Raw genomic sequence first — 25,960 nt, forward strand, 5'->3', positions numbered from 1 at the left:
TGCACGATGTGGACGCCGTTAGTTCTTAGTAAACTTCACAGTGGCTAAAATGTAAGGCCTGAAAGGGCAGTATTGTTATGTCGATTCCGCGGGTACACTTTTCCACGAATTCCTCGTTTTTTTTTTTTTTTTAAGCACTAAACTGTATATTTGCTATTGGAAACCCATATGAACGCTGAATGTGCGTCTCCTATAGCGAGCGCTTTGTTTTCGTTTCTTACTTACTACCTGGGTTGTTGTTCTCCCTTCTCAGCAGGAAGTAAGTGCGGGGAAGGCAGTTGGGAGGAGGACTTCGTCTCGAGGTCGTCTATAGGAGTGTCTTAGGAGTCGAAGGCTCATTAGTGCTCTTAAACAGAAGCCGAGAGTTGGCATCAGAGCGTGGCAAAGAACTTCCTTTTGTTTTTGTTTTTTGTTTTATTTCCACATGATGGCCTTGCTGCAAATAAGTCCTTCGCGTAAAAAGACTATTTGTGAAGTGACGAAGTCTATGAACCCAAGATGATGCTTTCATAATTTCGTGACCAAGGCTTTGTCGGTATATCAGCTATCAATTTCCCAAGAAAAATTAAATACATACTTTTTCACTTTATAGGCTGCCCTGCAGTGCGTGTTTGAGTGCCAGTCAGCATCCGCGGTGCTCACTTAAAAAGTCAGCTCTTTTTGGGTAAGCAGGCGAAGTGTGAATTGCGGCCACGTTGCGCGATCATTGTCGTATCGTTTGCTTGTTTTTTTTTTTATGCGCGTGTTCTGCCGGTATTTTTCCCCCCTCAAGCATGAAGAGCGAACGAACAGAAACGGTTATATACTTTCATATATAGAGTGGGGCTTATTCACATAGTTTGTGCTTGCCGAAAATTCTTGCGTATACTACATACATAGGCCAATTGCCTTCGCTATAAAATATCCAGTGTCAGAATTGACGGGAATTTGTCCTGATTCAAGTATTTATCGCGCCTTATTCTTTAGTGAATACTACGTTGCGGTGCCACGCTGAGGAGTATACATATTTATTTATTTATTTATTTATTTATTTAGTCCACACTGCCGATCCCATTAGAGATGATTGCAGTAAGGACACAACCTATAAGTATATAAAGGAAAAAAATCAAAGGAGAATTTATGCAAAATAACAGAACCGTTTTTTTGTTTTTTTTTTTGCTAATGGTAACAATCAATGTAAAAAGTTATATATGCAAAACATCCATACACAACTGTGAGACCGAACTGTAAAACAATGACACATCGTAACATGCCACTATATACGATTAGGTTATGCAATCAAAGTCACACACACACGTGCGTACGATTTACCAAAAAAAAAGTACAAAAAAGGCATACATTGCAATGGTATAGTTAATGGCATGTAAGTAGCGGTAGAAGTACTAAGGGTAAAGCACATTGATAAAGATTTGTAAGGCGAGACCGGCTCCGATAGTGGTGTATGAATGCTTTAGTCTAGTTATTATTTTTTTGCAATAGAGATGTATATATTTATAACTGTTAACATTTAGCTTGTTATGGATTAATTGATGAAGCAAGTTCAATCGGGCGAGCGCAGCGCAGTTTTCAGTTGTGAGTTGTAATCCGGCCGATTTGATTAGAGCACTGGAAGAGTCGATGAGCCTATATACCACTGCGTATACAATGTTTTACTGGCGTCAACAATGGTTTACCCGAGGCTGAACTTACAAAGCTTTTGTTTTATGAGCGCACTTTTCTAGAATAGCCACAGTCTTTGTTTATGCACTTGTGAACTATTCCATAACCTAACCTTTCTTTCTTTCTTTCTTTCTTTCTTTCTTTCTTTCTTTCTTTCTTTCTTTCTTTCTTTCTTTCTTTCTTTCTTTCTTTCTTTCTTTCTTTCTTTCTTTCTTTCTTTCTTTCTTTCTTTCTTTCTTTCTTTCTTGTTTCTTTTTTTCGAGCGCTGCCCCTGTCGTATGGTATATAGAAAGTCGTAATCGTTAGCATAGGAACCCAGGAATATTTAAAAAAATAATATTACGCTGGAACTTATCGCGATTTCGGACATGTTATTAGCAAATGCGACTGCCCAATGAAAAATAGCAGTTACGAGCGAAAATTATAGTGCATTGGGTACCTAAAAGAGTCGGCGTTAACTGAATCTACTGTTTATACATGGAACTATACGTTTATATTATTTGAGTTTCATGGAGTAATGTTGCGTATCGTGCTTAGCGTGTTCCAGTGTTAGTCTTTTCTTTTGAAATGAATCTTCATACTTGGCTGTCCATAATACAAGGACTGAGCTAGAAGTGGCTCGCGTGTTATTCATAGAAGCGATTGAGATTGATTTTTTCCTTTAACCATGAAAGGCGTGCAGACTGTCATGTCCTAAGTGTGTTCAGCCTTGTCGATATAGCAATCAACAAATAATATTTTAATATTTACTGATTTTGCCTTAAGTCTGGAACCCCTCCTCCCCTACTTAGTGGGACGCCTAAAGCTATCAGATTGTCCCCAACTATATTCACACATTCCCTGCGGCATTGAAAGCAGGATATATGGATACCATGCACTGGATATGTATTACGCCAATTATTTCGCTGTTGCACAGGGTGTACTTCCTTGTTTCGTATGGTGGTACACTTCGCAACTGAGAGAATGCCCTGTCAAATAGCTTGACAACTCGTCATTCATCCGAAGTGCTTGTTGGGTGCATTCGAGCCACTTACTCATCTGCACGAGGGCGTCGTCATGCGGCCGCGGTAAACGCTGGCAAACAAATTCTCGCGCGGTTCGCGTCGGCGTCCCAGGAATTCCGCAGCGAGCGCCACTCGAGGCGACGCCTTCGCTGGCGTTGCTGCATGCCACGTCGGCGGCAGAAACAGCGCTCTCGCTGCCCCCGCGCTGGCGTCCCCCTCGATCGACAGTTTGTGCCTTTTTGCTTCAAACAGTGCGGGGAGTATGGTGTTCTGTGGCGGGGCGTTGCGTTTCTCGAGTGCGTCGTGAAACGGGCGAGGGTGCACAGGTTGCTGCCGCGCGTACACGTTCCGTCGGGGGAGGCGGTGTCGACCGAAGGCGTTTTCTTCGTTCGCACCGGCGCGGCTGCACTTCGGGCTCTTTCGTTCGGAATATATTTGCGAAACCTGCACCTCGCGGCATTCTGCGTGATCACGAATGTAGAGGGCATGGCGCCAGTGAATGACACTACGTGCGCAGGCGTTCCCTATTAAGGGGTCGATGTGGGGAAGGGGGAAAAGTATCATCGCAGCTCCCTCCCCCGTTGGTGGAGTCCAAAAGACGAGAACCTCTGCAGTGGAAGTAAAAATGAAAACAAAGCGATGGCGTGCTTCTCACAGAGGCCCGCCTTCGGTTCCTATCTTTCTGGGAGGGTAGATGGGAAAGTAAACTCTCCTTCGAGGGCAACATCAGTGGTTATTATTGTCAAAGACCTTCGTGCCCTCTAGACGCCGACAGAAGTGAATTTTTGGATCGGGTTAATCGGGACAGGTCCAACGGAGGACAAGTACAGAGCAGACTTTGCCTCCTCCCCCCTCACTTTCCTCTTAGGTGATTAGGGGTCACTTATTAATCTTAGGAAGCCCTCGATAAATATTGCTTCGTCATTTCTTACGAAATACTCATTTTGACAGCCCCAATTGCTTACATCGCGGCGTGGCACGTCCAATTCTGGGCCCATGCATATATATGCGTTCAGGCGTACACGAGGTGTATACATTGATAATGTTGTGTTGTTACTGGCTCAATTTTTTTTTCGACTTGATAATTGAGAAGAAAAATCCGGACGCCTTCAACTATACAAACGATATTGGGTTGAAGTTGTCGACGTTTCGGCTTTCACGCGGAGGCCTTGTTCAGAGTCATAGTTGGCATTCTATTAGTGAACAAACACCTCATTTGAGGAGGCCGAAATGTCACCATTTACTGCAATGCTTTAGTCCGCGTTAAGTCTTCTTAGTTTCGCCTTTGATGATGGACCTACTTTACCACCAGACAAAATTTCTCGTGCAGCTAACATGTCATCAGTTGTGATTGCTTTTCGCTGAATAGTGGCGTCTGCGTTGTTATTTAATTGTTTCGGGACTATAGGAGCGTCCGCTTTCCGTCATATTCACTTTAAGATGTCGGAGAGGAGGGGTCTCCTCCCGTGTATACCGGCGATGATGAAGGATATATGTTTCTCATGTGGTGCCGGTGATTCCGTCATCGCGTGAAAAGTATTCCCAGTGTAACAACGCGCAGTGAGGGCCATCTGTCGCGCATCGCATTCAAATGAAGCTGCACTCGTGTATGTATACGTGCCGGTGTAACGTTGACCTCGAGCTCTCGTGTATGCATTCATTGCACAGGCATGCTGGCACAGGAGCCTCGCCTGTGCACGGAGCCCGCTCTGCCACTCTGCATACCACCGGTGGCACTCCAAACCTGCGCCGGCGCTGGATCAGTGCTGGCGGATTTAATTGTGACTCAACGCGTGGGACCCCCGCCACCGCGTCGCTGCGGTGCGTTATCCGCGCTGCGCGCTTGGACGTCCGCGATTAAAGGCGGATATGTGGAGCGGGGCTTTCAAGCGGCATTCCTTTAGCGCCAGTCAGCGTTCGTGACCGTCGATGAGCGGCCTTGCTTCGGTTACTCGACCGCACAACGAGGAGGGCGATTGTAGGATCTCCTGAACACGCGGGGCGCGAGCTGAAGCACGCACGGCCGCCGATTCGTATCTCGGTCACACAGTCTTCGAAACTGGCGCGCGTAGTACCGCTTTAGAACGTGAGCTCGATGTGAACACGTTTTTATTTTTCTATGAACGTGCGTTTATCGGAACGAGAGCGTTCGTTCATTCCGCAGCGCAATATACGCTGTGTAGGTATAGTGGCCCTCTCCCTGTCCTCAGAAAAACGACCGCGTGTTAGCTATATCCGTTACCCATTTGTGACTATGATCCATCGGCGAGGCAGACGCAGGCGCGGCCTCGTATACTCAAGAGGATCGCGATCACAAAAGCAGGCTCCCGACCGACTATGTAGAAATGGCTGCAGAGCTCTTATGCACTTGAGATCGGCGCTCTTATATGCTGGACTGTGAAATCTTTCTGATCTCTTCACTGCGGCTTTTCGTTTTCTTTTGTAGCGCGTGCGATGCACATCTGGTCTTTCTCGGTCATCGCGCGCCGTTCTTCAGCCTGCGACGCCCCTTACGGTGTCTCTTTTCTTTCTTCATCTTGAAAGAGACTGACAAAAGTCGCCCTCAATCACTTGGCGAAGCTCGCGTGAAGGGCGTTGTCGTCCCTCTGCAGAGCCCGCGCTTTTCTGCGGTGTGATTTCGTATAACGGTCCAGAAGGTGAACCGTCCGTCTCCCCTCTTATTTTTGTCGGGAATTACGCTTTCGTCAGGAAAGAAAAAAACAAAAACGTCGTTTTGACCATATTACGCGAGACGAATGGAGCGGTTCATTTTTTCGTACCCGGTTATGAGATCGCGCGCCTTTACAGCGTCAAATTCGGCTGTATTGTGGGTGCACATTCACTTCAGCTTTGATTAGTCTACTGAGGCCAGCCTTTCCAATTGGCCAGCGTGGCAAACAGTTACGGCCTCCTGAGTGGTTCTAAGGAAAGGGAAATCAATAGGAAAACGCTCGTCGCAACTGTCTCTCTCGTCGCGAGGTCTCCTCAACAACGACGCCTGACTAGAGTGAATAGAGTCTCTTAGCGGTTTGCGGAAATACGGTACGCAAATACGAATAGGCAGTAGGGTATATATAGCGCTTTCCCGCTCGTTGTGCATGCTTTTGCAGGCTCCCAGTTGCAGTGACGGTGCGTCCCCTGAACTACAGGTTACCCGTTGTCTCTATGTGGGTTGTCACGCCACACTTTCTCACCGCCTCATCCGCTGACTGTTGCCGTTGTTGTAGCGAGCCGCATCGTCATTAGCGGAGTCCTCACATGGCGAATTTCGGACTCTCGCTTCCCGGTTTAGGTTTCCAACGCTATGTTGCGCTTATACGCGCAACTTCTCTTTTACAAGGCTGCTCTCTACGACCGAGCTTGGAAGCTTGACCTTTGACTCCGCCTCTTCAAACATTTAGGACCTTGAGTCGAACCTTTGCTAACAGTTTCACTACGTGATCCTTTCCTGACCACACTGTACAGTACTCATGGATTCAAATGCGACATAACTTTTTTAGATATAATACTGGCATGTACAATCGCTCGAGATAACTGTGTCACGTCGCGAAGAATCTGTTCTCTAAAGATAATGATGGCTGTGGTCTACGAGTTCGTGTCAAAATAGCGCCGATATTACCCCTACTGGTATGCGAGTTACTTCGCTTTAAATTGGCTTGTTCTATTTCGTGAGCTCGAGGCGCTCTTTCTTTCTTTCTTTCTTTCTTTCTTTCTTTCTTTCTTTCTTTCTTTCTTTCTTTCTTTCCTTCCTTCTTTCTTTCTTTCTTTCTTTCTTTTTCGCTTTTCGCATGGAAAACGTGCTGCCCGTAATATTTCACATGCCGCTTGCTCCCCGCGCCGAGCGCGATAGACAATGCAAACTGCCGAGCGACGGCATGAATTAAGGGTATCGCCAGAAAGGAAGGACATTTGCTCAAGGTCTGCCGCAAGATCCGTAAGAGCTGTCAGAAGGTGTTTCGGAGCCTTTGGATGAAAAATGTGGTTAGAATAATGACAAAAAAATACCTGAAAGGGCGGGGGGCGTGCTTTACTGTTCTATTTTCGGCGCTGCCGTCATCGCGATACTCGTACCGCGCGCGGTGCCCAATAATGGTCGCCCGGCTTTGGCGCGCTACGCGACGCGCCCAAGTGGTCACGGCAGCATTCGCGGTGAACGGTACCGAAACAGCGCCCACGTGCCGCAGAAACTGGAGCAGCAGCCTCCGGTTTGGTTGCTGTGTGCGTGCTTGTTGTTATTGTGTGCATGCATGCATCTGTGAAGCGAATGAAGCGCGTACAACACACCTTCAGTATATCAGCGATGAGTCGTCAGGGATAATAAGAAGTTGTCACGGCCCGATGGGTGCGGAGCCATTGTCTCGCCCTGTCGCTTCTGGGCCATTACGCTGGCCGCAGCCGAACGTGGGCGTTCCCGGCAGCCTTTTGAAGGTCGAGCGGTGTCCGTCCGCGCGCCGATCGCTTTGATGGACGCGCCGCACTGTTTGTGCCTCAATTCTCTGCCGAGTGGCTGCCCTTGTCCCTGCAGCGTGCAATCATCGCGTGGATTCTCTGGAATTAGGATCATCGGGTACTCGATGCTGCATATAGTGCGTGCCCAATACACGAACAAGGGATTGCGTCAGATCTAGCTGTTCGACCCCTTCCTCCCTTCTCCCTTTTTTTTTTCATTATAGGACAGCGTAGCCTCCCCTAGACCTTTTGATCTTATCGATGTAGGTTACCGGCTGGCTTCATTCGTTCCATAGCTATTCTACCCGAGTGATGGGTCTTCCGTAACAGACGAGCGCTTTAGATGCCGGAATAGTGTGGAGAGCTTTCTTGCATGGGCTCTGTGCTTGCAGTAAAGCCAACTCAGTGGATACACAAATGCTTAGTTCATTGTAAGGGTTGGGCACGAAACAGTAATAAGGGCAATTTATTCTCAGTGACTGTCTTGAATATTGTTGAGGAACGGGTCGGGAAGAAAAAGGGCGGTTGTATTCTTTATTCGCGGTCATCATCGCCTATTATGCAATCAACTAGCTCGCCCAGCATTTTTTTTTAAGACAACATAGTCAGACTGAGTTCTTTATTAATTAAAAGTGATTTTTCTGACTATCGCTATACATAAAAAATAAATAAATACGGCCGTAACAACTATACTTCAAAGCGTTTTACTAGAGCGCTGCATCGCTCGTCTTGCTTGGATCGAGCTTCCAACAGCCTTAGTATGGCATGACGATAGTTATAGCGCGAGAACAAATCGACGACACAGAGAAGAGGACACGAAATTCAGGAGTGAATGAGCTCTTCCCTCGAGGTGGTGCCAGAGAGTGTGCCACCATAGCCGCGGGTCCGTCAGCGATCTGGCATATGACAGCGTCAGCGTGTGACAGCGTATGACAGCGACGACACTGCTGTGTCGTCGTTTTGTTCTCTCACTATAACGATCGCCATGCCATACCAACTAGCCCAAGCAGCCACACTTCTTAGTATGGCAATTGGTACGCGCCCCTTGTGACGTCATCCAGAAGTGGCGCTAGCGCAGCAGTAGCCATGCTTGTGGTTTCGCGCGCGATCATCATCGTCGTACCACAACCAAAGTTCTCGGCAGCACTTGCTATGTCGATATTTTTCTAAGAAAACGGGTTAGTGAGGTGCAGCGCAGTCAAACATCACGCTGTCATATGCCAGATCGCTGACGGACCCGCGGCTATGGCGGCACCCTCGAGGGAAGAGCTCATTCAATCCTGAATTTGGGCAGAGCTTATGCTTGGGCATGTTGGTAAGTGCGCAATAACTTAGCAAATAAAACGAACAAGTGGCTGGAAGGAACAACGTGAACACACTGGTTCGTTCGCGGTGGTTCGTCCAATCATTGTTCATTTTGTACGCTAAAGAAAAAAAAGTTAACAATTTTGGCGCATTTTTCACTAAGGTTACGTTTTAGACCTATGGCGACGAAACAAGCTGCGTTGCGATGAACAGTTGCATGAAATATGAAAACGCGGCGCTAAACATTGTCGGGAATGGCTGAGAAAATAAATTAATTAAAATCGGATAAACGTTTTTTTTTTTTTTTTTGTAAACGCCATGCATGGGCGATGCGTGTGTCTGACGTGAGATATGAAAGGATTCATTCTGCTCGATTCTGTTCTTTTCCTGCTGTTCTACCGCTCGTAAGTGGCAGATATACAGGCCTTCGTTTTTCATTCGTGGACGTATAAACAACTAAAGAAATGCGTATAGGAAAAGCAAGCGAATGCGAGTGCTCTAGAGGTGGGCGGCACCGGAATCGCAGAGCGTCGCGCGACGCGACTACATACGATTCGCCATGCGCAGCACATGCACCGTGACGTTCGCAATAACGACGTAGCACCGAGGGACTCGAATGGGCTTCTCCGGCGGTCATCACCGCGCAGTTGTCGTCTCGACGAAACGCGCTATACGACAAAGCGTGGTCATCGCACTGTCCGGCGGCACTCCTGTTGTGCAGCGCGTCTCCGATGAAGCGGAACGGGAGTTTTCTCTCGCCGGAGCGGTTCTTGGGTGTTCGGTCGCCGTCCGCGAATGACTGCACGCTTGGCTCCCTTTGTGCCGAGACGCGCGAACGGGGCCGATGCTGCACGCACCGATTGAGCCCCACGGCCAATTTTCGAGCCGACATGCCATTTTCGCCCGGGGTTTCATGTTGGTAACGAAGAGAGAAGAAAAAGAAAGACGGCATTTTGCCTCGGAATCGCCGCTACCGCTGGACCTTGCAGTCCGGCTTCCGTGTTCTTTCAGTGGTGCTCAAGAAAGGCGCGACACACAATACACCTCGTATGCGGAGTCTGAAGCGTTCTATTTCTGTACGTGCAATTTGGTGGCCCCCGGACGACTGCGCAGACCTCGACTATCCCTTCCGTTTGCGATGTAAAGTGATACATGCGTAGTCTGGAGTACAACTATGAGTGTCTGCGTTTGTTGTTTCTACCTGCTTGTCAAACTGTGCAGTGCATTCGGTTGCACTGTGACTGTATAAGAATTTCGACGAAGCAAGCCGACTTGCTTGAATACAGGCCGAAGCAAGCGTACTGCATTGTCCGAAAACCTGCATGAATTTCCCGTTGAAATTAAAAATACTCCCTGTAGGTCGTGCATTAATGCCCTTAAAAAGAGCATGCCGAAATTGGGGTCTTTAGACCAACAATAAAAATAAAGTAGGTTCAGCCCCAGTTACTCTCCTGCTTAAAATAACCGTATAAAGTAGCGCATATTAGCAGGCCTGAACTTTTATCCAACGTTCCAACGAAGGAAACTTGCATAATGTTCTCGCACGCGTTCTTATTTTGATTTATAGGGAGGCGCATGGGCGCTAAGTAGGTGTAATAGTAGTTAAAACATTAAAAAGGGCACTCTATATGAACAAATTTTTACATTGTACTTGTGGTATAGTAACTATACTCAGTGGTGTGTATCGTTCAAGTGTGGGCTAGCAAGTTCAAGACAGAGGCGAAAGTTCCAGGTGTATAGAAATGGTGAGAAAATGAGGGACGCGGTGGTCAGAAAGGCAAAGGAAGAAGGCAGATAGAGAGATGAACGAGTCAGGGCAAATGTGATGCATCAGCTATGTACTATGCAGATTGAGACATAACAGGGGGGGGGGGGGGGAAGAAGGCTCAGGCTTGCCAGCAACGCTACGAAATACCTTCCTGTTACCCCATTGGACCAAGAGCTCCGAAAACACCACGGAAAAGCGATGCTTCTATACTCAAAGGCTATGTGACGCACGTCAAAGAAGACTAAAATGCTAGACTTTCGCTGTGGTGCCCTGAGCGTTGGCCAGAAAGCAGCACGTTGCACATCGTGAAATAAAATGCTAGTGCCCCCCCCCCCCCCTCCTCACGCACACACCCTCACCCCACCTCTACTCATACACAAGCGTGGTGTCAGGCTACTGGATCACGTGGACTTTTCTGTGATGTGTATAGAGCTTTGAACCGTCACCTGCGGTATCTGGACCGACGGCCGTGTCGCCCATAACTGTAGTAGATCAACGCCGGTTGTGTATCTACGTGTGATGGTGGTGATACGGGACAGCTGGCTTCCCAGGCGAATTTCTATCCTCCAAGAAGGCTAGGATCGACATAGCGGGTCTGTGTGCTCGTGCGTGCATTCGCATGTGTGCGCGTGCGTACATATACACATGCATGCATTGCTAAAATATAGAAGGCTGGTAGAGGGGTGGAGTTCGAGCGCTCAAAACCGGTTCCCGTGGTTACGCCAATGATATTCTTTCGCTGAAGCGGCAATGTGTGAAGGAAGGAAGAGGAGAACAAAGTAGTCTGTTTGGAAGAAGCTCGGTGTCCGCGCGGCTACCCTTCGCCATTGGTTCTTGAATAAACACGCCCCATCGTAAAGGTTTTTAGTAAGAGGTGCTTAAGATAACGGCGCCGCCGACGAACGACGACTCACCGACCGCTGAGGCGCAATGCGTGGATCTTCGCCGAAGTCGACGACTTGTTGGTCTGCCACCTGCGATGGCGTCTCACGACAACAATGACAACAATCCACCTGCTTCCCGCATTCCGTGGCAACCCTACATCCAGCCCCCAACCTTCGCCGGACAAGCTGGGGAAGATGTCGACGCATGGTTCAGCTCTTACCAACGGGCAAGTCGGTTTAATGGCTGGGATGCCACCGGCCAGCTCAAAAATGTGGGACTCTTTCTCAAAGGAACCGCATCCGTATGATTTGAAAACCATGAAAAAAGCCTGACGACGTGGCGCAAGTTCGTTGATGAAATCAAGGTGTGCTTCGGGGATCCGGCAGCAAAGAAGAAGCGTGCCGAGCAAACTCTTATGCAACGAGCGCAAATACCCGGGGAAACCTGCACGACGTATATTGAGGAGGTGCTCAAGTTGTGCAAGGCACTGGAGCCCTTGATGACAGAAGAGGACAAGGTTGGTCATGCCTTGAACAAGCTGCCCTTAACCTGAACTCCTGAACTTAACCTGAACTCGGTCAGCGAGAAGTACTTGTACTTGGTCATCTTGTAGGAAAGCATGGTGTGCGCCCAGACCCTCAGAAGGTTGCTGCAGTTAGCTGTTTCAAACAACCGCAGTCACTACGCGGACTAAGAAGTTTTCTGGGTCTCTGGTTATACTTCCGCCGATAAGTGCCCAAGTTGGCTGATACTGCCTAGCATAGGCTTCACTGCTTCGCAAAGATAAGGATTTCATCTGGACAGCGGAGTGTGATTCCTCGTTTCGTGAACTTAAATTCCTTCTCACGTCTGTACCCATAGTGCGCCATTTCGACCCATCTGCCACGACAGAAGTGCACACTGACGCGAGTGGCATTGGTATCGGCGCCGTGCTTACCCAGCGCTTCGATAACACCGAGCGTGCCATCGCCTACGCCAGTCGTTCATTGATCAAGGCCGAAAAGAATTACACCGTTACTTAATAAGAGTGCCTCGCTGTGGTTTTTGCTGTGCATAAGTTCCGTCCATATCTCTACAGGCGGCACTTCGCGATCGTGACTGACCACCATTCACTATGTTGGTTGGTTGGCCTCCGTGACCCTTCTGGTCGCCTCGCGCGATTGGCGCTACGTTTGCAGGAATATAACTTTAAAATATGCTACAAGAGGGGCCGCCATCATGCAGACGCCGACTGTCTCTCGAGGCTTCCCCTGTCAGCCACTACATGTGACGCCGACAATTTTGACGGTTTTCTAGCTGCTATCGACGATACTGCTTTTCTTGACCTCGCCACCTTCCGGGAAGAACAGCGCAACGACCACAGCTTGAATGATCTTTTTGACTCAGCCGCTCAACAGATAGGTAGCCATGGCTTTATCGTCCGAGATGGCTTGCTTTACACACAAAAAATTACGCGGCTGATGGTGCCCGCCTTCTTTTAGTGGTCCCCAAGAATTTGAGAACGCACGTACTCTACGCTATGCACGACGATGCATCAGCGCGCCACCTGGGGTTCGCCGAAACGTACCACCGCCGTCTGGTTCGATTCTACTGGCCTACCATGCAACGCAAATACAGAAAAGTATGTACAGTTGTGATAAATGCCAGCAATTCAAGCGACCAAGTACTATACCCCGGTTGGTCTCCTCCACCCCTTGACGTCACCCTCATCTCCTTTCTAAATGGTTGGAGTGGATCTTCTCGGTTCATTTCCGTGCTCATTGATGAAAAACCGTTGGATTATAGTCTGCGTAGATATATATGTGGGGTTTGGAGGTCCCAAAACCATTATAGTCTGCGTCGACCATGTGACACGTTATGTGGAAACTAAAGCGCCACCAACAGCCACGGCCATCGATGTATCGAGGTTCCTCCTCTCTTCTGTGATACTGCGCCATGGACCTCCTCGGATTATTCTGAGTGATCGTGGTCGACAATTCGTAGCCGATGTTGTAGAAGAACTCTTGCGTCTCCGTGCTTGCCAGTTTCACCACTCGAACCCATACCACCCGCAGACATGGCCTCGTGGAGCGCACCAACAGAACATTTACCAACATGATTTCGATGTACGTTGACTCCGGACACAAGAACTGGGATTACATCTTGCCATTTATCACCTACGCCTATAACTCGGCAAAGCATGAAACCTCTGGCTACAGTCCATTCTATCTTCTTTATGTCAGACCACCCCTCCACTTTCTTGACACCATTCTGCCTTTTCATGCTCATGAGGACTCTTCCATTGCCCAGACTCTCTGCCGTGCAAAGGAAGCACGTCACCTAGCACAGCTCCGTACGTTTGCATCCCAAGACCACTCCAAATTCGCCTATGGTTCACGGCACAAGAACGTGTCGTACGCAAAAGGAGAAAAGGTATGGCTGTAGACACCCTTTCGCAAGCGTGGCCTGTACCAGAAGCTCCTCGCTCGTTACACCGGTCTTTTTGTCATCGTCGACTGCCTAAGTGATGTGACATATTCAATCGCTCGTCTCGTATTTCGCGGCTACCGTTCTATAGGCAGACGCAGCTTGTTCACGTCGCCCGCCAGCGCTTTCATCCTCGTGACTGATGCTCGCCCAGGGGGCTTCGTCTGGAAAAGCGGGAGTGTTACGCTGAAGCGGCAACGTGTGAATAAAGGAAGAGGAGAACGAAGTGGTCTGTTTGGAAGCAGCTCGGGGTCGGCGCGGCTACCCTTCGCCATTTGTTCTTGAAATATACCCCATCGTAACAATATATACAGCGTGATATAACATTCGTCAGTGCTACTATAGTTTTCAACTAGCAAGTGCTTTTCATCTTTATAAACTGGCTGTTTCATCAACCTACGTAGGACCGCAATGGTTTTCATCGAACACGCCATTGTGGATTCGTGGCTACGTTGCTTGACTGCTGATCCGAAGGACGCGGGATCGAATCTCAGCCACATCTTCGATGTAGGTGAAGTGATAAAGGTCCGTGTGCTTACAATTAGATGTAATACGTTAAAGGACTCCATGTTGTCGAGCCTTCCATATTACGGCGCCTCTCATAATCATATCATGGTTTTGGGACGTAAAACGCCAATAATTATCATTGATGGCTTACTTTGCAGCAAGCGGTAGCTTACAGTTGTTTTGTTCTTTCTCCACAGGGCACGGCGGAAAGGCCGGTGATGATGACCGTGATTAGCGAGAACGAGCCTGGACGGGACGCGCACAGCGACCGCGACACGGGTGTCGAGTGGCCCTCAGTGCGACTCACCGATGGATCCGGGCCTCTACGAGGCCGCCTTCAACTGCGCCATGGCGCCCACTGGTGGTCCGTCTGTACGCGATCCAAAAAGTGAGCACTCACTCCATTCGCCTCACTGAAATGTCCTCGCAAAGGACCGTCTTGGCATATCCCACGACAGGAACGTAGCCAGGATTTTTTTTTTCGTGTGGGTAGGTGGGGGGGGGGGGGGGTTGACCATAATTTATGTATGTTCGTGTGTGCGTTTGTGTGTACGTCTGCGCATTATACGCAAGGGAAGCTGAAAGTTTTCGGAAGGGTTTGAACCCCCCTCTCCCTCCCAGGTTACGCACTGTCCTACGATGCTATATGCCCTGAACGTCGTCATATTCCTCCGTACGATTCACTATCTTGTCGGTCAGCTGTGATTCTTTCTTCTGTTCGGTTCAATATGCCAGCACGCAGAATTCGACAATGTGGCGGAAGACTGGAGCCTAGACTACAGAATATCAGCCTTATGTGGCCGGCTCCTAAAGGTCAGAAAAATTACTTATGATATCTAAGATATACTAGCGCCATCCGACAGCTAAAGGAGGTTTGCAAGCGAGGGCGTCGAAGTATTCTAACCAGTGGCATCAGCAGTGAGTGGATATATGGAAATATAAGGTAAGGTGGCGTAAAAAGAGACACGGGCCAAAACGTTACAATTTGACTTTGCTGGCTTATGTAGCTAAACTACTTTTCTTTGTTTATTTTTTCCAGTGATCAGTGCTGGTCCTTGTCTACCTTTTCGTGTGTAAATGTTGATGATTGCTCACAGCGTTCGTGCGGGAAAAATTGCGCGGCTGGTGTCAATGTGTCCGTGACCCATCAAAAAGAGACGAAATTCTGCTTGGCCGAATTTTCGGATCCGTGCATGAAGCTACTCCTGCGTCAGTGCAGCAACGTAAATATTTCTTTTGATACTTTAGACTACAACTAAATAACACCAAAGGCTTAGTTCGTTTGGTACCCGAGGACAAAGCGGAATTTTCTTTTAAATTCTCAAATTTGAGAGGGGCAAAATGCGACAAAAGGGCGTCGAATTCACTTAAAAAAGAATAATATTAATTGAACCATTTACTTACACTCATTATATTGTATATTTATTTGTTTAGGAGGGTTTTTAAAAAATACAAGAGAATATTATATAGAGCTTCCTGGGAGCAAAACGACATGAAAAAGCACTGATTGCCGTTCAGGACATGACTCCCTTCATTCGTGCTGCATCGAGGTTTTTCTTTGTTCCCAAGGATGCTCCCAAGTGACGCATAGAAAAATGGTGGAATCTCCAAGTCAAGTCGTTCACAAACACGTCTTGGGATTGAGTTTTTATGACGTTCTTCCAATACGTCAACTGAAACAAACAAACGAAAAACAAACAAACAAGTGATACAAAATCTCAATCTAGCATTGTTTGAAATTCATGGCCTTACAAGCCCGGCGGACGAAGTTAAGTGATGAAACTCCTGAGCAGTTCTGCATCAAAACGGCAAAATAAGGTGTAGATACCTCAAAACATATCTGACCTCCAATTGTTGAATAATCCGAAGAGGTGCAAGCGTTTAACAAAAGACAACATTAGAACAAAAAAAAAAAAGACTAGTCTTTCCAGCCAATTTCTAGTCTTTCTGCTGCAAAAACTGGCGGATTGAATTTTTTCCCTCTGTCTCGTTTTGCCCCGCAGGTTGGGGCAAAATAAGACATCTGTAGCATTTTTAATTTATTTTTTAAGTAATGTTTTGAACGGTGGCAAATCATACATGGTAATATTTATGTAGCACATACCGTGCACACCCAAATGAAAGTTTGTGTATTGGTGTTTAATTGCATGGAGTAAAATAAAAATGAATATCACTAATTAAAATTTTTTGTCGCGTTTTATCTCACCCTACCATGTATGTGGTACTCTTTATATACTCAATTATTGAACCTAAAAGATCTCGCGAAGTACAATTTCACTGTTACTCAAAAATTTCCAGTTACATTGTCCACAAAAGGCACACCGTGCGCGCTCTCCATATTGTGTATGTTTATTCGTTTTCAGAACAGGCACTCCTGCTTGCGCTGAGTGTCTCGGAGATTTAGAACGCCCTTGCGAAGTGAAACGAATTTATGTATTCGAGAGCGGACCCTGGACTAAGCAATGAACGAGTTAGAAAAAAAAAAAGAACAAGAAAAAAACTGCGAACATATGTTTGCGCTTCCTCACTCGCGCGCGAAGTTACCGAGACATGGCACGCGGTGGACCACCAATCGACGTATTGATTATTTTTTCATTCGAGTTGCAAACTATATACGTGAATTAAATTGTAAGAAGGAAAATGTTGACTGTTGATTTGCGTTTGCCATCGCGTGTCGAAGCTGCCTAAACAATGAACACGAAAACATGGCATAACTACAGACGCATGTTGCATGAAGCGAGGAATCGATAGTAGTGGCGATGGTGTGAAAAAAAAAAAAAGTAGATTTCACGTACAGTGGGAATCGATGACATGCTAAGCACGAATGAGGAAGGTTGATTTGCCACATTAAAATCAGCACAACGTTACGAGGCGGACGCAAATTGGGCCGTACATGACTTCTATGTCATGATTATCATGCTCGCGCCTGGCATTTACGCTCGTCGTCTATTCACGTCACGTAACACCGAATTCGGTATATGTGAAGCTAGCAAAACGGCTGTGAGCGCGCTATGAGCGTAGCGTGTATTCATGTTTTACGTGACACGCATGGCATTATTGTCATGTTTGGATGTGTAATTTACCTTCGTCGTTCGTTCGCGCCATGTAATACCGAATTCGGCATATGTCAAGCTAGCGAAACGGCCGCGAGTGCATCATGAGCGCGGCATGTATACAGTCATGTTCTTAGACACGCATGTCATGATTTCCACGTGAGGGCCTGTAGCCTATGTTCGCCATGAAGTCATGTCATGCCGTGTCAGTTCTGCAATATGTCATGTGAATGAAACCACCGCAGGAGCATCAAGACAATGACATGTAAATCATGACATTCATGGCATGATTTTCATGTTATGACTAGTTACTAATGCTCGTCATACAGTCATGTTATGCCATACCAATTTTGGTATAGATCCCATTATTGAAACCGCCAGGAGAGCAAAAAGTCGTAGGTGGCTAGATGGATGAATGGATGGGTGGACGGGCGGATGGATGGACGGATGGACGGAACGAAATAGAACGGAATGGATGGGAATGGATGCGATAGAAATGAATATGGATGGATGGATGGATAAATGGGTGGATATGGATGGATGGAATGGATTTGGATGGAATGGATATTGATGGAATGGATATGGATGGAATGGATGGAATGGATATGAAATGAATGGAACGGATGGGATGGCATGGAATGGATGGATGGATGGATGGATGGATGGATGGATGGATGGATGGATGGATGGATGGATGGATGGATGGGTGGGTGGGTGGATGGATGGATGGATGGATGGATGGATGGACGGACGGACGGACGGACGGACGGACGGACGAGCAAGATGAGAAACTCAATTGAGTGTGCTCTTGGCGTCACGTGGAGGTGCTTGTATACTGCTTCGTAGTGTTAAATCGTTTCTCATCCGCGGACAATGCATTGCTTGAATCAAGCGGGAGCTAATCGTTTGCCGCTAAATGCGCGCCACTGGTTGGGAGATCAGCAGTAGATGGGCTGCGGAAGCAGTGGTGTGCCACTCGTCCACTGTCTTCGGTGCCGTCCCCCTTCGTCGTCGGCGTGAAAGGACGCGACGCTAATGGAAAGTTCGAATGTGCCGCCATTCGCTACGGTCGCGCGGCGGCGCCTGGTCGAGCCCACGCGCCTTCCTCACGTCCCTCTGCGGCGCCGGCCATCATTCGGGACCGTTGTGTGTCGGCGCGCGCGTGCGACCGAGTTATGACGTGAGCGTGGCTTGCTCCAGTTGGGAGGCCATCCCAGTGACCATGCGTGCGGTGCCTTGGCATTGACTCTGGCCGTTGGCACGGGTCCGATGAAAGGACACCCGGGCGCATTAGAATAGCCAGCGCGGGGCGTCCCTTTGTTAGCGAGGCCCGCAAAATCGCGAATGCCACGGCCAAGAAGCGGCGCGCTCCTGAAGACGCATTGTTCGCGCTCGGCCGCCGTACAGACGCGGAAGCGCATGTGGCGCGCAGGAGCGCATTGCGCACGGTGCGGTCCAGCGCGCCCGAAGAAACAATCCGCTGACAGTCAAGGGCGCCCTGATCAGTCCGCTCGTGCGACGCTAATGACGTCATGCCAACGTGCCGACATTGGTGTTGCCTCCGGTCGGTGCTGAAGGGGTCGGCTGGCCAAGTGGACAGATGAGGACCGTAATGTTCCAGATCACAGCGACTGGTGCCTCGGGTTTACGAGTGCCCTGCGCTAACTTCCGGGACTGTTCGAGGCAAAGCAGGTGATTTGTGCGAGTAGTAGCCGAATGCACCCTGGGCCCACGATTGTTCAGACGACAGAAGTTCACAAAACTATTTGAATTCGACCGCATCGGTACGAGTCCAACGTCCCCGTGCATGTGTAACTGCAGTTGGGCATGTGCAGAAGGCAGAGGTCGTTATACACAAGCGCGGCGGCGCTGAAGCCTGTAGTAGCATGCGCTCTACGATGATTCGAGTAGCAGCTTGCTGTTAGACATACATACATACATACATACATACATACATACATACATACATACATACATACATACATACATACATACATACATACATACATACATACATACATACATACATACATACATACATACATTCATACATACATACATACATACATACGAATTTTATTTTTTGAATGAATACTGCAGTGTAAATTGCGCAGGCCAACCAAAGCTCCGAGCTCGAAAGGCCGCGCATGGCAGAGAGCAGAACACCGCAATGACCTCCGAACGAGCCAGGTGTATCACTAGATAGGACAGCTGACCATACAGATCTATGACACAACGACACGTGACAAACGGGGTACTCGGTGGCAACTTTCTGTGGTAGCACAGCCAAGGCTACCAGCCCAAGCATGCCCTTTTTACTATACTTCTGCGTTTAGTCCACAAACTCTAACTTTTATATACTGCGTGACATAAAGGAAAATATAAAATTGAAAGCTATCAATATTAAATTCAAGATTGTTCCCATTGTTATCAAAAAGCCTACACCGTGTGGGAATTCCAGTTTTCTGGTGTCATTTAACCTTGTTCCTGCACCGGTAAACAACTGTTGCGTCGCTCGGTTGCAGCAATTCACATCGAAACTTAATTGTGAGCGACAATGAGTGCATGCCTCGCCATGGTGGTCTAGTGGCTAAGAACTCGGCTGCGGACCCGCAGGTCGCGGGATTGAATCCCGGCAGCGGCGGCTGCATTTTCGACGTAGGCGAAAATGATGTAGGCCCGTGTGCTCACATTTGAATGCAGGTTAAAGAACCCCAGGTGGTCGGAGTTTCCGGAGCCCATAAAGCAGAAAAAGCTATAGGCTATCTCCCCGAAGGGAACCCTGATGGAATGCGAAACAGCAGTGGTGCGCACGGTGTTGACCCGGTTTAAACGGGCGTACTCGATGCGGGTGCTGGAAGAATGGCTTGAAGCGAAACTCGGTGTAGCGTTTATTCGAATAAACGTTTGTTTGAAACGCAAAGACATGGGAGGTGGGACGCATTGAAGACGCTTGCGCTCGGCTTCCTAGGCTCGCGTCTCCCCGGTGTTACCCGCGCGCCGTTTGTATTATCGAAAGCGATCGGTATTCTTTACTCGCACCTCGTCGGTGTCGCTGGTCTTCCACTGCCGACGCTTGCGTTCGGCTTACCTGGCTTGCGCCTCGTCGGTGTTGACGTCGCCATTCGCGAACGCGATCGGCTTTGCTAACCCTCGCAACGCTGGCGACAGCCGGGAAAGGATGCACACTAGCGGGAACCATGCCTTGGCGGCGTCCCATAGCAGCGCTGTCCACATAATCGCGCGCACCCGCTGGCTCGCGGCTTCTTGCCCACATTAATGCCCACGTGAAGAGTGGGCTGGAGCGTTGCGAGTGGTGGAGAGAGTGAAGCGAGAGATAGCTGACACGCGGCGAACGCGCGGCTGGCGAGGGAGAGAGACGTCTCCGCGTACTAGGAGGGCGTGAGCTACTTGGCACCGCTCCAATACCTGCGGCCAGGAGAGCCGTGCTGGAGGAGGGACAGCGTTACACAGGCATCAAGGCATCAAAGACCTGCTTTGCATCCAAAACGAAGACAGTGGTGCCTCGTGAAATATATTGTTTCCCGCACATGCAATCACCGAGAAGTTGTGTGCGAGAGATACCATCGTGAAAGAAACACTCATCGCGATAGCCGTTTTGAAAGTGACACCGACGTCTTGCCAATCTTCGGCAAGACTAGCTGCTCGAAAGCAAAATTGCGATTGGAAACTGTATGTAAAAGCAATAACCTTATTCCTAAATTGCATTGCATACGTGGTCGGTATTTTGGGTGCCTAATATTGTTGATACGATCACGCTGAAGATCGCATAATGTAACACCGTTCCCGTCGGCATCTACGGAGGGAGTGGTTCTTTGCGCTTTGCGATGATAGCCATTTACGAGGATAAGATAACCAGTGGAAAGCTTCGCCTGGGCAACAGACGCTTTCATCTATATTATCTTGTTAATTGACTTTGCAAAAATAGGGTTCTTGGTTTAGTAAAGATTGCGTTTCACAACTTGAATTTACGAACATCAGACGGCTGCTCATGACCGCTCGTGGTGATTTCTGCTACCCATCAATGCCTTTGCTTCCTATAAAAAAAATAAAGTGAGCATCTCCAGAAAGTTCTTGCTTCTCAGAAAGAAGGAAAACAACGATGCCGACCCAGTATGAACTGAAATTGAAGAAATGTTTTCGTGCTCTTGCAATGTTTTCTCGATCGCCCAGCTCCTACTTGAACGTGCTTTTGTTTTCTGAAATGAGTCTGAACGCTTCAATAAAGCTTCTTGTTCTTTTCCTTAAAAGAAATAACATTTTATTGATTTCCTAAAAAGAAAGTAACATTTATTGTTAGTGCTCGTGCAAAAATGTGCATGTTGGATGCGCTTGCAAAACCGAAATTGCACACGAACCAACTATTTGGTGTAGTAACACATGTGCAGAAGCTCCACCCCCGTAGCTTTGACCAACGTTTATAAATACTTTTTTTGGTATCGGAACTCTCCACTTCGCCTTCGGGGAGCAGGCGGCTGGCTGCAGTTCCCGCCACCGCAGCTGCAGTCCAACTTTGCGCCAAGCAAACAAGGGTCGTCTGCTACAGCTAGGCACAGTGTAGCCGGTGAGCAGCGTTTACACAACACCGCAGCTTCTTGATTTAGGCATGAGGAGTACAACGTCAAGCCTAGATGCGTGTGCGGCATCTTTCCGGGTCCTTGGTAAAAATAATAGCTTGCGTAAGCGTGGTGCTAGGTGAGCATTTGTCAATTAAAGAGCCAGTTTATCGCCCTGTAACTTTTTGTTAATTCAGGTAGTAAAAAGAAAATTTAGAGCTCAATTGTATTAGCCACGTCTCACCGAGTAACTCATCTGGTTCCAGCTTAGTTGTTCAGAAGCCATTTTTGTGAGTCTTAACATAGGGACCTTCGACCTTGTGCAGATTAACTTTTTTTTTTTTGCGAGAAATGGGTCAGTTTCAACTTCCTTTAGGGTTGGCGGGTTGTACCTTAAAGAAAGCGCTCTTAACTAAAGCGCCCATACACTAAAGCGATCGCGCTGAAAAGCCATGTATTTGGGGAAAAAAAAGAAAAAATGATGCTCAAGGTCACAAGGCGGGGGTGACATATTTTATTTCCCCTTGCCATGCCTCCAGGCTTAGGTTCCGGCTCCGTGCTTCCAGCGCTTTCACTTGGATGAGAGAAGAGAGAATGCAATTGCAGCGGGCGAAAAATCTTTGTAACTCCATTTGTACTAGATGGATTAAAGAAAAATTGTGGTGGTGAATTTGTTAGGCAATACGCTCATTTATATAGTGAATCCATTCCATGGCTACTTGAAAAAGTGTTGCAGGGCCCCGTTAAAAATAACAAAGGCTTTTACGCGGATGACACTTATTGTATGTTGTAGGTGTCGGTAACGCTGAATATTTGCTTTGTTGAACACTGCATAAGAGCAAAAGAGTGCCTACTTGGGCTAGGTGGTATTGCATTTAGGAAGGAAATATACTTTCTTAGTGCGTGGGGAACGCTTTCGGAAGGAAGATAGAGCAGAGAGATAGATAGTGCACTCTGTCCTATCTCTCGGCTCTATCTTCTGTCTGAAAACGTTTTGCTGCGCACTAAGAAAGTATATTTCTTTCAAAAAAAAAAAAAGAACACCTCATACTTATTTTTATGATGTATAGCTCTGTTTTAGTACTTCAGATAGCTGAATTTCCCATGTATACCCACGTTGCTGTCGCTGGTTGAAAACTTCAACGTCCTTGTCAATTTCGTCGGGGAATCTCATGTCGCTGCTCAGGAAAACTTAATATTTTAGGTTGTAACAATGAACCTTTAGCTCATGATATGCATAGTTTTTGTATTAGCTGAAAAAATGTACTTACGGTTCGATCAGAGACAGGCTAGCATGACTGTCTTTCACAGGTGAAGTGCAGGTGCACAGCGTCTATTCGGGCGGAGCTGTCATTTTTTCTAATCGAGTGTAGTTATTTAGGTGAATTTTGTTTTGAGCTAGCAATAAATCATTCTAATTTGTGAATCCTAATGACTCTTAGAATGGATCCGGTGTCATCTTTGTAAAAGTTTGGAGAATGTCAAAAGAAGACTGCTTGTGGAACCTTTTCAATTTCCACAATTTCTTTTCCGACAAAAGCAAGAAGAGAACGCTATTTTAAAATATCATGCGCTATCACACCTGCGCACAACCTGTCCGAACACGCGTGAACACAGACACGACTCTTATCAACAGCCAGTGGCGTAGCCAGGGGATGGCACACAGTGCTGCCTCCAGCCCTGTTTTTTTCTGTTGTTGCCATGGCAATAAAGTGGCACTCAACCAATTTGCCTAGCCGCTCTCTAGTTCCTATTTCCTATCAAGGCAGTCCCACCCCTGAAAAAAGTTTCTGTTTACACCTCTGCCAGCAGCCACTGCACAGAATATGATGAAGTGTGTTGCAGTTATCAGGATAGGTTAATATTTAGTGACTACTCCAAGTGGATTTTCCTCTATAAATAGTCAATGCTTGATACAAATTGTTGAAAATTGCTTGATATCAAAAACTAAACAATGAAGTTTGTAACCTCTGAATTCATCCACGAAAAAATTATATATTGCAATTATGTAAACAGCACATATTTAGAGCTGTGTAAATAGCAAAATTTTGGTTGCGAGGCAAATTCGAATATATCTAGAATATTTTCCTGATTCTTTGGAGTAAAAAGTTGCAGGGGAAAAAATGTTACAGAGGATCTCTGAGCATAGTCTTACGAGATGGGAGCATGAAAGCATTTCTCTTGGCTAGGTTGATTAAGTGCTAGAGGGGTGCTGCTAAGCCATGTTCCTATAGATGTCTCAGTCGGATGTTGGGAAAATTCAGAACCCGAAGTGTGTTTATTCACACGATTGGGTACAACCAAAGCGGTGTCGATCACAGTATTACTCGGCATTGATGTCAGCGCCGATAGGAGCTAGAGCTCAAGTTTTCCACGCACGGCGTTTGCCGACACCTAATGAGTGCACTCTATCTCAAACCTGGCCAAGTAATGTTTTCGCGTTTAAGTGCAGTGCAAAGCATGGCAAAAAAAAAAAAAACGATTCCTTTTGCACGACAGCCATACAACTGGCAGCAGTGCGCTGTCCGCTACATGGAAATGAAACTGCGCTGTTGGCTGTCGTGTACTGATGCAGGTGGCCAGGAGCCTGGATAACTGATATTTTGCCGTTTTTCAGGTGATACTAACAAATTTCATATTGCACTGGCTTTTGTGTAAACACTGAATAAGTATGTTATAACCATAGAGCATTACAAGTCATAAACACGGTCAAAGAATGGGTTTATTTCTAAAAGGGGATGCGGCCTTTACATCATGAAAAAAAAAAAATAATTTTTTTGAAATTAATATTTTCAGTGTCTGTAGCCACTTTTTTTTATTCCAAGATATCTTCACTAAAAAGCCTGTAGCATAGTGGTATAAAATTTGTTTCGCCTGCCGAGATGACGGAAGTTGTTGAGCATATCTAGAGACAGAGAGAGAGAGAGAGAAAAACTAGGTCCTCTATTAAGCGACGAGCGTACAAAAACAAATTTCTGAAATTTATTTTAAGGTCTCCGATTGACTGCTTCAGCCACGTTGCCTTAGCACGCTTCGCCATTGGTCTGATCCTTGCTCACGAAAAAGCGTCGTCTACTGCTAGCATGTTGTGAGATCATGGCCATGAGACTATGAGTCAAAGTTGGGGTCACCAGTCTTTAAAGATATATTATATGCATGTCAAAATGAGCAGCTGATGCATTGTGGAAAGAGCGTGACCGTTCTTTCCCGGTACGATAACATGGGGCCCCTGCATGACGATTCGTGTGCTTGATAATGCCGTTAAATCTGCATAAAATGCCAATACATCATGTATGAAGCAGGGTTCAATGTAAATTAAATTGTGCATCTCTATCGCTAGCATCACAGAAGTTTTATATTACCAAGTTTTGTCATGGAAATACCAACAGAATTTTTTTTCACACAGGTAAGTGAAAAGCTGGAATTATAATATAGACTTTATTGACTTGCATCATTCCCAAATATCGGATTAAAAATAAAAAAGAAATAGTGTTATTTTTTGCCTCGCATTGCCAACTCTTCTACATAGTGAAATGAGCATTGCTTGTGTGGAGAAAGCAATAAATACACTAGTCATGTCTAATTATGGCCATATATACTGCTGCGTTTTCCATTTGCCTGTGCTGTTTAATCGATACATGAAGACAAACAGCTACATTCTTGGGAAGTAATATTTTGCAAGAAAAAAAAGTGACAAAATGAAGTTTTTATTTATGTGATAGGCACAGCACAATTTATTTTACAGACATAGAAAAAAGAAAAAGGTGTAGTAGCTAGAACATATTGAGCAACGAATAACACCTAATTTAATAATTGCCTTTTAATTCTCAGGACACAGGGTAATTAAATGTGAGTGTACGAGTACTTAAGACAGGTGAACTACAAAGTGCATGTTTGTGAAAATCTCGGTTGAACCACTCTAAAGATGAGTTCCAAGCAAACTGAAAAAATTGTTAGTCCCTCAAGATATCTAACTGCTGTTTCTTTCTTTCACTGTGTGAAAAGTAAACCCTGAAAAAGTTACAAATGTAAATTCTAAGAAAATTTTTAGGATTTATGCATGCACACTGTTGCATGGTTTGTGCAAGCAAGTCCTCTGTCTAAATAATTATAAGCTTGCATACATGCTTATGCAACTAGCTCAATCTCTGACATCACAGCAGTTGTGAAGAACAGCAAAAAGTGTTCGTGATATTTGGAGGTCTATTGATGACCATGCTGTTACACAAGCGATTTGTGCCTTTATCAATAAAAATGTGTGGAACTGTCCACTGTAGCGTCCCTGTT

The 25,960-nt window shown here is 46.8% G+C and overlaps 1 protein-coding gene across 1 annotated transcript in view; it reads left to right on the forward strand.

Moving 5' to 3' along the window:
• bark (C-type lectin domain-containing protein bark beetle) overlaps positions 1-25,960 on the forward strand; it is a 126,427-nt gene that overhangs the window by 75,206 nt on the left and 25,261 nt on the right. Inside the window, exon 2 of the mRNA XM_075877684.1 lies at positions 14,241-14,431. Within this exon, the coding sequence (XP_075733799.1) occupies positions 14,241-14,431 (191 nt within the window). The remainder of the gene's footprint in view (positions 1-14,240; positions 14,432-25,960) is intronic.

The sequence above is a fragment of the Rhipicephalus microplus genome, chromosome X, assembly GCF_043290135.1.
Source record: "Rhipicephalus microplus isolate Deutch F79 chromosome X, USDA_Rmic, whole genome shotgun sequence".
In the NCBI taxonomy this organism is placed as follows: Eukaryota; Metazoa; Arthropoda; class Arachnida; order Ixodida; family Ixodidae; genus Rhipicephalus; species Rhipicephalus microplus.